General features: G+C 37.2%; 1 protein-coding gene across 1 annotated transcript in view; it reads right to left on the bottom strand.

Moving 5' to 3' along the window:
• MTMR12 (myotubularin related protein 12) overlaps positions 1-17,260 on the bottom strand; it is a 1,177,010-nt gene that overhangs the window by 760,993 nt on the left and 398,757 nt on the right. The window contains exon 2 of the mRNA XM_044073440.1: positions 15,674-15,728. Coding sequence (XP_043929375.1) covers positions 15,674-15,728 — 55 coding nt within the window. The remainder of the gene's footprint in view (positions 1-15,673; positions 15,729-17,260) is intronic.

Raw genomic sequence — 17,260 nt, forward strand, 5'->3', positions numbered from 1 at the left:
ACTCCATTAATTAACACTTTAAATGTTTTTTCAAGAATGTGTGAAGCAGTTATATGGCTTATTTAGAAATGGTAAAAATTCTGAAAGTACTACTAAACTGTTTTTTAATTTAAACATTAGGAACAAAAAGCCCTTAAACAACAAGTTATTCGGGGCTTAGAGATATGAAGGCAGACAAAGGGAATGGACTTGTTATCATGGAAGTAACAAATTACAACAGTGCAATGTTGAATTTGCTTTCAGATGTTGAAACCTATAAAAAGGTGTCTAAAGATGCAGTATGTAATAATTATAAGCTAACTGATTCCACATTGCTATGTTGGAACAGGGTTATATTGCCTTGGAATTATATGAACTTTTGTTTATTGAACAGCCACAATTAGGTATGCTTTTGGCATACCCAAAATTCATAACAAGGATTTACCACCTTTTAGATCCACTGCGCCTGCTTTTTATGGCAAAACCATTAATACTGCAGCATTTTTACATGCTGCATTGAATCCTATAGTGCAGGAAAGTGAGAGTTTTTTTAAAGGATTCATGGATTTTATTGGATCAATTAAAAAATTATAGTTTTACAGGGAAAGATCAATGTATCTGTACTATTGATGTAAAGTCTTTATTCACCTCTACTGACCAGTAAAATGGTCTGGAATTTGTTTAAGTAAATATGCTAACAAGAAAGCTTTTTGATGTTAGTACTATTTGTCAACATTTGGAATTAGTCCTGACTTACAATTTCTTCAGTATAAAAAGGGTTTATACCAGCAAATTAGCGGTGTACCAATGGGGGTCAAATTTGCCCCAGTGTTCGATAATTTATTTATATGTTGGTAGAAACTGGAATTTCTTAATAAGCTACCACTTTTTAAATGTGTCAGGTATTACAGAAGGTACATTGGCGATTTGTATTTTTTTTTACTTGGACAGGTAGTCAGGAATTATTTGAACAACTTTTAGTACAGATTAACTATAGTATTGATTGGATGAAATTTAAGATTAGTGCTGTAGGTAAAACTGCCAACTTTTTAAGACATGTTAACAACTTTGGAAGTTCAAGGAAGGAAGTTTGCTAGCATCATTTATAGAAAAGACATCTTTACAAATAACTACTTGCATTTCAGTAGCATTCATTCACTTTTTATGAAATTAAATATTTTCAGAGGACAAGTCATCAGGCTTAGCTGCTTTACTGGTGACGATAACAAGTATACCACCCTCAACTAAAAAATGTATCAACTTGTTTCAAACAGGAGGTTATCCTGAGGACAAATTAAGAACGATTATGAATGAGACAGTGGCTAATAGAACAAACAAGTTCCCTCCTATTCTTGTTGCAGGATTTACACCTAGGACCAAAAATAGTAATGACAGGGAGAAAACAGGTTAATTACTTATACCGATTAGTACAGAAGGTCTTGAGATTCATAGAATTATTCAAGATAATTGGAAAGTTAACCAGGAAGTGGCTAAGGTAGTTATTACTGAACCTCAATTTGTATATAAAAAGAATTTAAAGCAAATTTTAGAGCACACACATAAGAAAAATAACCAGGAACGTAGTGGTGTCCCGAGTACATGCCCCTGTCATAAATGTAATTTTGCAGATTTTATGATTTTATATATATATATATATATATATATATATATATATATATATATATATATATATTCACAGATAGATATGGGTCTACTTTAGATGATCGAACTTTCAAATGTTCCGACACTCATATGGCCGAGACCATATGATCGAACATCTAATAAAAAATGAAAACAAAACAAAAAAAAAATAACTGAATGCTTTTAGCAGGGGACAAGCCCCCCTGCACCCACCACACCCCCTTTACAAGCCTAGCCCATAGGATTACCCTGGCATTGTGCCACCCGATCTTAGTTCCTGTTGAGCAGAGCCACTGGAGAGGTCCCCAGGGTGAATTTTCTATTTCCCATCCACTCATCAAGATTACTCAAACAGGCCCATTGAGGTGCTCTGTTTGACCTGTATGGGAAGTCTATTATAGGTTCATTTTATGATAGTATGTTTATATTTGTATGGGTTTCTTTAAACTGCAACTTTGTGTACAATTTTAATTGATTAACTGAACGTGGTTTTTTTTTCCCGGGTGGTTCATTCTGATTTCACACTTTTTGAGGTTCAAAAATTTAGTGATTTTAATGAATTGCTTGTCTGAAGTTCCAAAATAGGAAAAGAACAAAAGCGTTCTGGTTTGTGTATTTTTTTATTGACACATATCTGTCTGATGTTCCTCCACGGCACCTTGAGGGTTTAATTTCAGTTGTTTGTTCATCCCTTGAATTTTCCGAGTCTTTGACTGCTTAAAACCACTTTTGGCAATATTTGAGGCTTTACTTTTCCCCAACTGATGTGTAACCTAATAATTAATATATATATATATATGTATATATGTATATATATATATATATATATATATATATATATATATATGTGTGTGTGTGTGTGTGTGTATGTATATGTTGTTGTGTCTTTTGGCTTTTCCCGGTTAGGGGTCGCCACAGCGGAACTCCGGTCCGCCAATGATTGGCAGTTGATTTTTACGTACCGAGTTGCCAGCCCTGACGCACAACCTTCAACGAAGGAACGTCCATTCACGCATGTGTCCACGCAGAAGACGCTCGAGCTGAGAGTTGAACCGGACAGCGTCTTACTGTGAGGCGACAACATGTATGTATATGTATGCATGTATATATCTATATATATATCTATATATATATATATATATATATATATATATATATATATATATATATATAAACATACACATACACACACACACGGGCACTCCATGCATATGAGGGATGCAGAAGCTTGCCTCACGCAAAAAATAAAGGCTATATTTTTTTGACTGAATAGCTTTCAACTTTAAATCATTTGATGACTCAACGTGACTCTCAACTTAACTATGGCATAAAATATACAGAAATCTAAATTAAACTTTCTGCATGGTCCTGTACATTTTGGAGAAGACAAATGAACTTGTAATTTTCTTCCACAAATTATAACATCCACAGTCCTGCAAACTAAGCTGAGAATGAAATACACCAACAATTAGAATGATCCAAAGTAAATCTGCAATCCAGCAGATACATGGTAATGGGGAAGGAATTAAATATATACCAGATCTCTAAGCCAAAAATATTAATAAAACAGCAGACTATCTATTAAATCAACAGAGATATGTTAAAGTGGAAAGTGTGAGCAGTGTGTTTAATTTACACTTATAGGAATAATAAGAACGTGAAAACAGATTATACAAACAAAAGTGGACAGGAGAACTGGAAATTATACTTCCTGCTGGACAAATTTTGATTAACACACATTAAAAACAAAAAAAGAATTTGCAAGAGCACTCCTAAGAGATCACCAAAAAAGTATATTAGCTCTCAAATCAGCCTGCAGGAAATGCTTTTTTTTTTTTTAAACACCCATCCACAGCAGGATCAAGCATGATGGCTCTTCCATCTGCATCTAATTGGCCCATTTATTCTTTGCTTGCAGAGCCATAACACCAAAGCTAGGGGAGTCATACAGACCATTGGTTCCTGCCCAGGAATCTCCCCATGAGCTCATCTGCTAGGAGCAAGCCAGCTTGCAGGTTCAATGAGGCACCTACGTTTTCCCCTGTTACAGCAGCCCCATGTAACAGTTCTTCCATGCTCTACTATGGCTACCCTCTGAAGGGAACTGTGCCTTCACATATGGAGCACACTTTTATGGCCTCCCTCAAAAGGCACTCTTGTAGAAAGGCTTAGCCAACATCATCCTCTCATTGTTACTACTCCCAGACAGATACCTGAACACTGGTCATCTCCAGTACACCATTTAGCTGGTCATTTAGCACATAGTACAGACTAGGAACAGAAAGCTACCACAGGGACCATTGGGAAACCAAAGGAATGTATTTACAATATGGGGGTTAGTGTAATTGCTAAGGTGTTTACCTTACAGACACAAGGTACAGGGCTTGATTATCACCTTTGAGAAGAATGGCTATGCTTAAAAAGACCCCTATGGTCAATAGCTTAGTAATCACCATGAACCCACTCCTGCAGTGCACAATTTCCTATGACCCTATTCCTACAAGTATGAAAATGCATACATCTGTATCTTAGATCTTATGCAATTTTAGATGGGCATTGTGTATAGCAGGTGTTCCATGCTTTGACAATCTGAAACACCTGGTGCGCACATATTAACTATCTGTTATAACATTTGCTAAACACCCACACACAATGTAATGTATGTTGTCATCATTGGATGGGAAATCACAAATTCACCCCAGTCTATTCCCCATGTCTCTGTGGACAGAAATAATCCATCACTAACAACCCCCCTACAATCCTTAGCTATCTCCTTACTAACATATCCCACTATATAATCGTCCAAGATACCTGAACCTAAAACCATTCCCACAACAGCAGTTTAACTATTCATGGCACCTCTGGACAGTAAAATTCCCCCTCAAACTGCACTGCAGTGTCAGTACTGGAACATGTCATGAATTTATATGATGGGTGTAGGGGCAGAACCAATTCACTGCAGTACCTAGAACAAGTGTGAATGCACTGATTGCTGAAATAATTTGTTTTGGGGATTAAAAAAGCATACACAGGCCACTTATAATTAATTTAGGATAAACATACTTTACTGTAATTAATGCACCACAAAAAATAATTACTCTGAACTTATTTTAAAAATATCATCCCAGGAGTAACATGCTGCTAGTTTCCACTGCATCTTGCAGTCATAAATCTTACCATGAAGCCGAAGCCAAACCCAAGCCAAAACGCACTTTGCCGTAATGGAAAACAAGTTCTCATAGAACATATGAAAATAAGTAACTCACCATGAATAAAAATGCTGAAGCAATCAAGATCCTATGTTCTATGTCTGTTAATCAGGGGTGGCTTGTCCTATCAGACTGCAGCCCTCCCAGCAAGATAAACAACATTTTGTAAATAAAATATAAATTATTTTAATACAATCATTTATTATCTGGCCCCTGCTTATTTAACTACGAGTCCGACTGACTCGCTGAAGTCCTGGAACTCAAACTGCGCATGCTTGCCACGTTCCAGGTAAAAAAATATTGTTTTTCTGTAAATCCAGATCCGGACTGCTGTAAAAGTAGTCCGGATTAATGAGCGAAGGCATCAGTGTGATGCCCAGAAATCTATGCGGTTTTGTAACCGCATAGAAGTGGAAGGGGCTCAGTCTGCCACATCTGCAGGCACGTACGTGATGTGATGGTCTGAATGGCTATTGATTGGTTCTCGCACTCTTCCCGGGCTTTATGTGCTGGGAAAAGAGCGACAACCAAACAGTAGCAGCGGGTGGGCACTTACTGAGTCAACTTGTTTGTGTATTTGCAATTTGAATTGCATAACATTGCATTGGAAATCAGTCATCCTGAGGACCTGAGGCTAATATTGAATTTTATTCTAATTAGTTCAATTGGACTGAAGTGAGTGACTATTAAACTGAGCTGGCAGCTCGCTGAGAGACTGAAATAAGTAAGCGAAATTTTTCTTTTCTTGGTGGAGTTGTACTGTCTACAGTGACAATCTCTTTATGCTGGCATGCTGTAGGTAATAATCGGTCTTTATTCTGGCATGGTGTGTATTGACAGCATATCTTTCAACTGTCCCTGATTGACTCAAATTTTGGCCGTGTCCCTCTTAATACCTCCTAAAACTAGTGACTTTTAGAGGAAAGGTGGTGAATTACATTTGAAAGATGACAATAATTAAGAGTTATAGACTTCTTTTACTCCAGAAAGTGTATATTCATTCATATGTTCCGATTCTGTCAATGTCTCAAGTTAATAGCATTAATATTTTAAAAGTGTCCCTGATTGTCCCTGATTCTGTTGAAATTTGTCCCTGACTGGATGAGAGCTATGAGACAGTATTGTGGACATGGTGCGATTACTGTCTTCTGTTTGGTGTCAACCACTGTAATCACAGCGACGTGTGCAAGTGTGCTGAATGCCAGTTATCACTTTAAATGCAATTAATGTGATTTTGTGCAGTGCTAAATGTATTTGGATCATCTATGCTATTTCTGTTTTCTAGTACAGATATTACATTGAAGTAATGGAATATATGTTCATAGGTTCATACTAGGCTATCTGCCGTAGGGCATTTATAAGCCTAGCCAGAATGTGTTTGGCTTTCGCCACCCATTTTAAATTTATTTTGCTATGCCCCTTTTCGAGGTTAGTATACTGTGCCTCTGTCTAACAGTGACACAGAAGTGATACCCGGGGTAAACCTACGATCTCCCATCCACTCAAAGATTCCTCTTGAAGAGAGTCAATGAGGGACTCTGCCTAACCTGGACTGGGATTTTATTCCAGAGTGAAGGGAGCCTCTGGGTTATGAATCTGTCCCTCCAGCATGTCCTATTTATTTCAGTGCTGAGGTTCAAGTCTCTCGAGCGTGTAGCACGATGGGATTTGGATTTTCTGAGGTGCAGCATGTCCATTAATTCCGGGTTGGACATGGCTTTATACGTCAGGCACAGATCGCCTCTGAACAGGCGGTATGCCACTGAGTAGAGCTGGAGTTTCTATAACCGGGCAGCATACGGCATCTGTTTGAGCCCCTTGATCCTCTTGGTGAGGTACTTTGGGGTCTTTCCAGTTGCTGCAGGTGTCTGGTAAGGTACATCCCAAAAGGGGCATTGTACTCAATTATGGGGCTGATGAGGGATGAGTAAAGAGGCACGATGACCTCCCCTGATCTAGATGTGAATCCCTTCATGATTAGGTGGGCTATATAAAATGTTTTTCTAACCACTTTGGCCACGTGATCACTTTAAACGCAATTAATGTGATTTTGTGCAGTGATAAATGTATATGTATCATCAATGCTATTTCTGTTTTCTAGTACAGATATTACATTGAAGTAATGGAATATACTTGCATTATTTACTATGCTTATGTACTGCTGTGTCAGATACAGTAAGCAGTTCTTGGACGGTGGCATATATGTTAAGGGGAGCTAGATTGTAAAGTATTAATTTAAAAGTTCAAAAGTATTTTATTAATATATCTATTTATTTTAATACTTAAGGTGGACAACTAATAAGTTAATTCTAAGACATTATTTTAATATTTTATTTGTGAGGGTGAGGTTTTACGGAAAATGCATGACTTTACAAGGGGAGGGATGATATTTTATTTGTACACATTCATTAGTTGTTATATTAATTGTATGTATTTAAGCTGCTGGGTATGCATTTCTTAAACTGTTCTGAAGAAGCCTGACAGAGTTTGGGCGAAAGCGCTTAACTACATTAACTTGTGTTCGTGTGGTCACTTTCACTGTGACTTTTTGAATAAATCTTTGTATCGTTCAGCCTTGGTGTTTTCAACTTCTTTGGTATGTTTGTGCAAATACACTGTTTGTATGTGTGTGATTAACTGCTCCCTTAAGTTAGGAGAGTAATACCAAATATTTACTTTTTGTGGGGTTGGCATTCCCTCTCACCCGTCATCAGTATGAAAGCTCTTAAGAGTTCAGTAAAATAAAAACAATGATTTACTATAATATACCTCTCAACTGTCCAGAGTTTTGCAGAATGAATTGATTGTTGCTTCTTATTTTTGGTTTGTTCCTCATAACATTTGTGATTTTCTGACAAATCATTTAGGAATGAAGTCACTAAATAATTACAGACAGAGTTTCAGACTTCATACACGTCAGAAAAATGCATGCAAGACCTATTATTCTGTCAACTAAGTTTAAATAGCAATTTTTAATACTGTTTGTATGTTCCACCAATATATTTGGCCTTGTCCAAATTAATTTCCTGTGTTGAGGTACGCACAAATAAATCATTTTATAGAATTAGGTATATCCAAACCTCTCAACTGTCCCCGATTTTGGCTCAAAATGTTGCTCTCCCCCTAATAATCCCTCAGCAAAGTGGCAAATTTGGAAGAAAACATGGAGGGTTTACAATTAATAAATAATTTACAGATTACTTTTAATTTAAAAAAATGCATGTAGATTCTCTTATTTTGTCATCTGCTCACGTTAACAGTACTAATATTAAAAAAAGTGTTCCTTCTTTGACAGGTTCCCAGCTGTATTATGTGGCTATTTCATATTTTTGCATCACATTTTTGGTCAGTTTTTCATAAAATTGCGGTTTTCTGGCAAATTAATGGCAAATCATTACAGATTGAAGTTAGAAAATAATAACAGACATTTGACTTTCAGATTTCATACCCTTCAGAAAATTCACACTAAAACAAGACCTAATTATCTTTCTAAGTTTATAAGAGCAATATTTAAAAATTGTCCTAATTTTTGGGCCTTTGCCACACTATTTATGGCTATGTCCAGATTTCTTGCTCTGAAGTTGAGAGATATGACAAATGTGGCATGGCCATCACCGTCAGCCAGAGACATTTCAAATTGTGACATACTTGTTGCACCCCACTCCCCCATGTAGTGATTCTGGATGTGTCCAAGCAAGACAAGGTGCAGTTATGCAATGTTAAGTGTGCAGAGTATCCCCCCATGCAAGGTAGACACAAGTACTGCAGTGGCTTTTCATCTGTTATTCTTATACTTGATTTTGGCTGGCAATCCAGTAATGTATTTAAAAATGTAATTTAGTTTTTCATGCATCACAACCTTTTTGTTTCCATCTAGATATTAAGTAAGCTATCATGTAGCCAATGCATTGAAATATTTTTTTTCTTCTACACTTCATTTTGTCTTGATTGGACTCTCATAATGACGGTTTGGCACCCAGGGCAGCATATTTAATTAAAGACCCAGTTTTTGTGGTTTTTAGCACAACCCCACCTCTTTCTAGTTGGCCACACCCCTCCCCATTGGCCTCACCCATTCAGATGTTTCCTGCAGCCCCTCTTTGATTTGAAGCCACCAGCCGCCACTGGTCTCAATGATGCAAGAGACAGAAAAAAAACAATATTTATTTCTAAAAAAAAGTGATGTTTTCAAAATTTTAAATTTCAGTAATATTAAGCAACATACCTCTCAACCTCTTAGTTCAAGAAATATGGACAAAGCCAAAAATAATGGGGGGAGGGGGGCAAAGGCTCAAAAATAGGGACACATTTCAAAGGCTCAAAAATAGGGACAGATTTTAAATAAAGTTGCTAAAAATAACTGGATTTTTGTTAGCATGCATTTTCTGAGATATGAACTCAAACTCAAATGTATGTTAATATTTTGTGACTTCAGTCCTCAGTGGTTTGCCAGAAAACCACAGATGTTATGTGGAACAGACCAAAAATATGACAGAAAAATCTGGACAGTTTAGATGTATTTTACACAGGTCATTAAATGTTCTTATTCTTCAAGATGCATTGGGAAACCAACATTAATGTAGCCTGCCTGTCATGTATGGGTGGTTATCTGTATCCCTTTTTCTTTCAGAATACAAAGGAAAAGAAAAAATGCCTTACAGAATGTCAAATGAAAGATAAGGAAAATTGGTACTTGTTTGGCAGAATTACAACAAAAGAAACACCTTCACAGAATGATTTAAATTGCAACTGAAGACAAGTGTACATGCTTTGGAGGTGGAATAAAAGCATGGTCAGATGCAGTTAGTAAATAAAATGCCACTAGATATGCCAACTAATCTAAAGCAAGGCACCACTTAAAGAGGTTACCATATTTTTATCACAGCAATAAAAATATAAGTTTGCTGGACAACTTACATCTGTAGTGATCATGAGTAATTTGTTAAAAATAAAATGCTCTAGGTCACAGTAACTAGACTACTGCAAAGACGTTCACAGTACTGTCCATATCCACACCTTCAATGTTATGAACTAATGTCACAACATAGCTTAGTCACTCTCTGTTATGATGCCGATTCTCAAAGGCAATAAGATATTGTAACTTTCCATACTCACAAAACTGTTATTTGTAGGTAGCTTGCTTTAACCTCTGCTCAGCATTTTAGTAAGAATAAAATCAGAATTTCTCAAAAGAATGCTGGCCTTAGTACAAACAGGAAAACAAATAATTCAGTATTACACTTTCAGAGGGATCTGCTTAACCCTGTCGTGAAAGGAAAAGATAAATCAATAAATACACACAAGACACAAGATACTGTTTTCTTGCGGGACTTTTCTATCCTACCTCACAAACTGCTGATGAACACAAATAAGTTAATGCAAGTTCTCTAATCACAACTTGTTCCTCGCTGACTAAACAGAAAACTTCAAAGACGATACAAAGGGCCAGTGCTGTTTTAAATTGGCTCTGGACTGATTTGTTACTTTAGTTAATATAGATGAGCCAGTGCCCTAGTCACAAATGTGCAAAATACATGACTTACCTAGGTATAGAGCTATAGCACTGTCTGGCCCCGCTACGTTTTCTGTACTGATATGCTGTCACTGTACCGATTACATTGCTTAATATTGCTATAATGTAAACAAGTCATGTTTGCTTACATTTGTAAACTAGGACAAAACACTCATCACAGTAGATCATTTGTGCACTGAGCCCAGGAGAATATAAGAGTAAAGTGCAAGAAACCAAGTAGCATTTATCATACAAAAATGTAGAGTCAATGTATATGAGATGTGGATGGTGAGAAAACAAGACAGTAATTGCACATAACTTGTGAAAAAAAAGTGTACAACAAAAAGGTAGAGATATTACACACAAACTATACAATGTGTCAGATGCCAGAGAGTCAAAGAAAACAATATCCAAGTAGAATTAAACAGTGTTAACACAGATAATGAAGTAAATGGGCGGCATTTGAGCAGTTGGTACAATCACAGGGAAACAAATGATGGAGGGGAAGTGAAGGGCAAAGTCTTACTAGAACTAAGGAGATTCGTTTTTTAGAGATCATAACAGTAAATGAACTGTATTAAATAAATGGAGAAGGGGCGAACATGCTCTTTGAATAACTGGCCTGCGCAATGATTGCAAATGGTCCAAGGACTAGCTCACTTACCCAGTTACCAAATAAATATATGACAAAAATAGTAACCAGGTTAAAACACACAGTTCCAAACAAGAAACACCACCGGCCACAGATCACTGAATTCCAAGAATTTTTCCCACTTCACAAACGACAAACGTTTAGCGCTTTCATTCAACAATGTTAGGACTTCATCAGAACACCTCGTTATTACAACCCAACCCTTTTATACTACCCAATAACATAATTTATTACCATACATTATTAACACCTTAGCATATATTTAAAAAAAAAATACTTAAATACTGATAAAAACAAGTTAAAAAACTACCCTAATGTGTGCTTTAACTTTATTCCTGAAATACTCATACTGTCATTTATGCCTGGATAACTTGTTGCGTCTAAACGCAATTGCCATTTGAAATCACAAATATCCAGGTGTACATCCAAAAGTCTACCCTGCACATCCTTAACCAATTGTTGCAATGCTAAAAACTTAAAACCATGCCCATTGTACTTCAAAATATGCCTGCTCAATGCACTGGTAACCTTTTCATTTCTGATGTCCAGCAAATGCTCACTAATTCTGTCTTTGAAGCGTCTACTTGTCTTTCCAATATAATACAGTATTCACACTTGGCCATATAGACCACATTTTTATTTAAGCTGTTGAAATGTCCCTGTATGTATATATTTTTCCTTTTATACATGGTTTGCATTCAGTCTCCATTATGTACTTACAAAAAGTACACATACCACATTTAAAATTTCCCAACTTTCTATTGGTATTGTTGGAAACTGTTCTACTACCCATCTCCAATATTTCTTTGAAGGACCTATCCCTTCTAAATATAAATCTTGGGAAAACACCTAACCTATCCACCACATTTCGATATACTTGTAACAAGCCCCAGTTCTTTTTAATAACTTGTGTGACCAAGTCCACATCCTGATTAAAGGTGGTAATAAATCTCATCCCCATGTCTCCTTGGACATTTTTGTTCTGTTCCAAAGTTTTAATGTGTGGGAATTCCAGCATGCATTGCCTAATTCCTGTTAGAATGGGCCTATAAAATCCTTCAAATCTTTTATTTAACACTTCATCTTTCAATTGGGAACACAGTGATTCAGGATAACCTATTTTTGTATATAGCCCAATTATAAATTCTACTTAATTTACAAATTCATAATCACAACTCACCATTTTGGCAGCCCTCACCAACTGACCCTTTACAATAGACTTTTTTTTGGTGATATGGGTGCCAACTTTTAAAGTCTAAGTATGACTTGGAAAAGTGGGTTTTATGTAGATCCCTGATGACAAACTATTCCTTTCTCTATTTATTTTCAATTTTACATCCAAATACAATATCATTTCTTTATGATATCCATGTGTGAACTTAAAAAAGTCAACTGTTTAATTAATATATTCTAAAAATTCTTTCAAACCGTCCTCATGTCCTTCCCAGATCAAAAATATATTGTCCAGGAACCTTGTATAATATTTAATATGGGCCTGATGTTGACTTTGAAATATATACTCCTGTTCCCGATATGACATGACGTAGTTTGCATATATGGGGCACATGCAGCCCCCACAGCCACTCCGGTCAGGTGCTTATAATATTGTCCTTCAAAATGTAAATAGTTGGTTTTTAATACCACCTCCATCAATACAATAAATACATTAATTTGATCTTGATCAAATAAATTAGTCTTAATTAGTTGGACTTCTAACCATGCCAAACCCACATGGTGGGGTATCACAGAAAAATTGCAAACATCTATAGTAACTAAAAAAAATGTCATTAATATCCACATAATTTAATTTTTCTAAAAATTGCCAAGCATCCTTACTTATATACAAAAATACCCCCAGTCCTTTTTGTAAATGATAATCCAAGTATTTACTAATAAAGCATGTATTTGTTCACTTACCATCTACTATGGGCCTAAATTTCAAATTTCTTAGGGCCTTGTGGATTTTTGGTTTTCCAAATATATTGGAAACCATGGGGTGCTCATTTTTTAAATATTTGTAATCATTTTCATCTATTTGCCCCTGAAACAACATGTCTTCTAATATCAAATCCAACTTTTTGTATGCTATATTGATCTCATTTACATTGCTTTCACAATAAGTCTCATCCAATAAATATGTTGTCATACTATCGAGGTAGTCACTTTTGTCCATTAGGACTGCCCCATTACCTTTATCAGGTTTCATTATGCATATACTTTTATCTGTAGCTATATACAGTAACACACTTTCCTCCTCCATGGACAAATTGTAATCTGACCTTACAGGTTTACTCTTAAAACCTTCCCTGATATCTATTTCATAGGCCTTTTCAAACATTCCTATCAAATTATTTACTGGGGGGGGGGTTAAAAGTACTTGGCCTTTTTATGTAATGGCTTACCTCCTGTTTTTCCATGCCATCAGCTTTAAACCACATTTTTAAATTCATTTTGCTTGTGAATAATTTTAAATCAATAAAAGTTTCTGCTAACCCTCCATGTCTGCTAGGCACAAAAGTAAATCCTTTCGCAAGCAAATTAGCATGCACACTGTCAATCAATTTTTCAGAGTAATTAAATACTTTCTAATCACCTACACTGTTATAAATTACATTTGGATAAACAAACATTTGCATTTTTGTTGCCCACCTCAACCATTGCTTGTATCAGTATTTCAAAGTCAATTGGCTCACTATCATTATCAATACCATCCTCACAACACGCTTCATTGGTGGTACTGAATTGTCCATTGTCCAAATAATTCACAGTTTCACAGTCAATGTAAGCACTTCATCATTGGAACCCAAAGCCAAATCCAATAACATCTACGCTGGTAACTCTGCTGGTAATTCCGATTCTTGGGTCTCGCCCCATGTGCCATATACTTCTTGCTGTTGTTCCTCAACTGGTTCGTTGATTGCCCCTTGCTTCTCAACCTCTCCACATGCCGTAAACTGCCATCTAAAGAGGAATCCTGCTGCTAATAAATCCCTCGGCCCTGATGTCACTTCCTCATTTACACACGACACCCGATTGGTTCCTTCCCCAGCATTACCCCAGCAACCTGGCGAATACAGATACGATTTCCCCATCGCGTATTCATTAAGGTCTCTTTTAATTTTGTCGACTTTACAAGAAAATATATTTTTTGCAACTGTTTTCTACACTAGCTAATACATTGCCATAATTAGTCTGATAATGTTCAAATAATAAGTCATTTTTAATAAATGCATTTCGTCTATCCAAATCTTTACTCACCTGCTCTATTTCTTGGTTGTTGTACTTTATCATAATTTTCATTTGCTCCAAACCAGTGTAATCAAACAGTTTTTGCATTTTGTTTAACATTTCCAGGTTACTTTTCATGCCACTGGGATACTTCCAACAGCATAACCCACATGGGTACTTGGGCTAATTCAACACTCCTCTCCAAGTACGCGTTTTCTATTTTCAATTTCTTACAAGCAAACAGTTTTTTCTCAAACATTTTCAATCTGTCTGTAATGGATTGATTTTGCACATTCTGGTTTTGCTAATATCATTACCGGCTTCTACACGAAAATTGATCATATTAATTTTCCAAAAGTTACCATCACTTTCTGCACAATTCCTGGAATCTTCACTACTACAATTTTCACCATTGTATCCACTTGCAGTTGCTGAATTTAGCTGTAAAGAACGCGGAGGCTGAGTAGGTTGGGTAAGAGGATAGCCCAGGCTACCAAAGATGTTACTGCCCGTATCATTTTGCTTATCCATCAAGGACTTTATCTGGGTAGTGTGCTCCGCTAGTTCATAGGTAGGTACTAGGCTACTGGCCCTAGGGCCTATATAAGGCTACCCAAAAAGGTACCCTGGCTTTCGCCACCCAAGAAAATTATTTTCCTGTGCTCCTGTTGAGCAGAGCCACAGATGTGATCCCCGGGGTGAATTTCTTATCTCCCATCCAATCATCAAGACTTTTCTTGAAGAGTGCTAATGAGGAGTTTTGTTTGACATAGGTAGTCCGTTCCACAGTATGGGAAGTTTCTGGGACAGGAATCTACCCTTCCAGCCTGTTCTGTTTATTGTGGTGACAAGGTTTAGGTCCCTAGAGCGTGTAGCTCGGAGGGATTGTGATTTAAGTGGAGTATGTCCAACAGCTCTGGGTTTGACATAGCTTTGTATGTTAGGCAGAGATCTCCTGAGCAGGCAATATGCGATGGAGTAAAGCTGGAGTTTTTTGAGACTGTCTGCATAGGGCATCTGTTTGAGGCCGGTAATCCTCTTTGTGAGGTATTTCTGTGGCCTTTCTAGTTGTTGTAGATGTCTTGTGAGGTACATACCAAAAGGGGAATTGTACTCTAGAATGGGTCTTATGAGTGACAAGTAGAGAAGAACAATGATGGCTTTTTTCCTAGATGAGAAACCTTTTGTGATGAGTTGCTGATTTATTTTCTGCAATAATTCAGTGATTTCATTACTTGAACCTAGATTCTCCATGGCCTATGTGGAAGTCTCACCGACCACAACCAAACGTACTAACCAAGTAAAAACACACAGTTCCAAACAAGAAACACCTCCGGCCACAAACCACTGAATTCCAAGTATTTATTCCACGTCACAAACAACAATGCAACAGTGATCTATATGAAGAAAATCATAAAAAGTCTTCACACCATAAAATGAAAGACACATTACCTGGTAGCAAGCTAGGACGCAAGTTCTTGCCCAACAGCTCATCCTTGCCTACTTCCTGTAAGAAAAATATGACAAGTAATTATAAAGTGAAGAAAACTGTTCAAAGATGTTGACTCTCAATTACATATCCTAAATGAGCATAGATGACCTTAATACGCAGGAGATCCCATCCATGAAATCTAAAACATTCACTACACATCAAGTCATAGTTTGTGCTGCCTTTAAGTAAATGGCAGATGGCTTTCAAAAGTATTCAACTTGATACTCAAATGAAAAATAAACTTCTGTAGCAGCTTAACATTTGCTTTCGGATGATAAAACATTTCTGTCACTTATTTACTTTCTTTTTTGTGAATTATTTAATTTATTTCAGGTTATTACACATATCATCTTTTGCTTCAATGTCTTTCACTCACAATCAAGACTACTATAATGAGCTCCCAAAATGACATAATGAAGTCCTTTTACACAGCTTAGCTACATGGGATTTAGAGAAATAATAGGAGGTATGTAGAAACAAACACAGAGTTGCATGAAACAGCATGGTGAGTGGCAACACATGGGGGTGACTCAGCATATCATGCCCACAATACCAGAGAACACAGCAGTATGAATCATGTGCTAATAACTGCACGATAATTTTAAGTGGGTGTCAACATATCAATGAGAGCCATTGTGTATGCAAATGACAAAATAAAACATGGCAGTATAATTTGGAAATGCATGGGCAGCAGTGATCATCTATTCTGCATGTCAGGATTTTCTGGTACATATGAGATTCACACGAGTTATGGTCTAGGAGTAGCATCAACATTAGCAGAGCAGCACATGTCAGAGGCTGCCTTTACAGTCAGTTTCCCCAATGCTGTGTGCCTTCATCCTTCACAAATGGGTCCACCAGCCGCCAACATGCTAAGACTGCCATAATTAACTCCTCAGAGGTAAGGTATTTTGGGCTTCCAGTAACCCCTCTTTTTCAGAATTTCTAGAAAGCCTCCAAAGGAGATGTCTTCTGGGGGTGACCAAGGGGAACTCTCCCCATCATCAAAGTCCATGTTTTCTGTGACAGATTCTTCTGGGGAATATAAGTGTTTCCTCTTGCATGTGTTTTTCCAGGGCATCTCCTCAGTGGGGATATCTCTGGAGGACTCAGAAGAAGAGTGGCCCTTTGTAGGGCTATCTTGTAGCTTTGATGCTCACTGCCCGAGCTTGGAGGTTGGTGGCAGCTCTGGGCAAGAGGGACTCCGGGGATGCAACTCCAGCAGAAGAGGGGCCAGCTGAGAACCTGCAGATGCCGATGCCCTCTCCAAATCTTGGAAAGGGGGTCCCCCTAAAGAGGGATGGCAGCTTGGAACAGAGAAGGACAACCTTGGAACCATGGTCCCACTCTGCTCTGAGGAATCTGCCCCTGAAACAGGAGCTGAGGAAGAGGCCAATTCAGCTGAGGCTCCAAGAGTCATGAACTACGCCGAACAAAAAAAAAAAAAATGGAGCCAATCAGAGCCCCTCGAATCAGGCAACCGAGCTACGGCCCTGGCAGCTTGTAAATTCTGATGGAACCAAGGAACTCAAAGCAGACTCTGGAAA

This window comes from Protopterus annectens, chromosome 1.part1 (genome assembly GCF_019279795.1).
Source record: "Protopterus annectens isolate FY-2018-M chromosome 1.part1, PAN1.0, whole genome shotgun sequence".
In the NCBI taxonomy this organism is placed as follows: Eukaryota; Metazoa; Chordata; order Ceratodontiformes; family Protopteridae; genus Protopterus; species Protopterus annectens.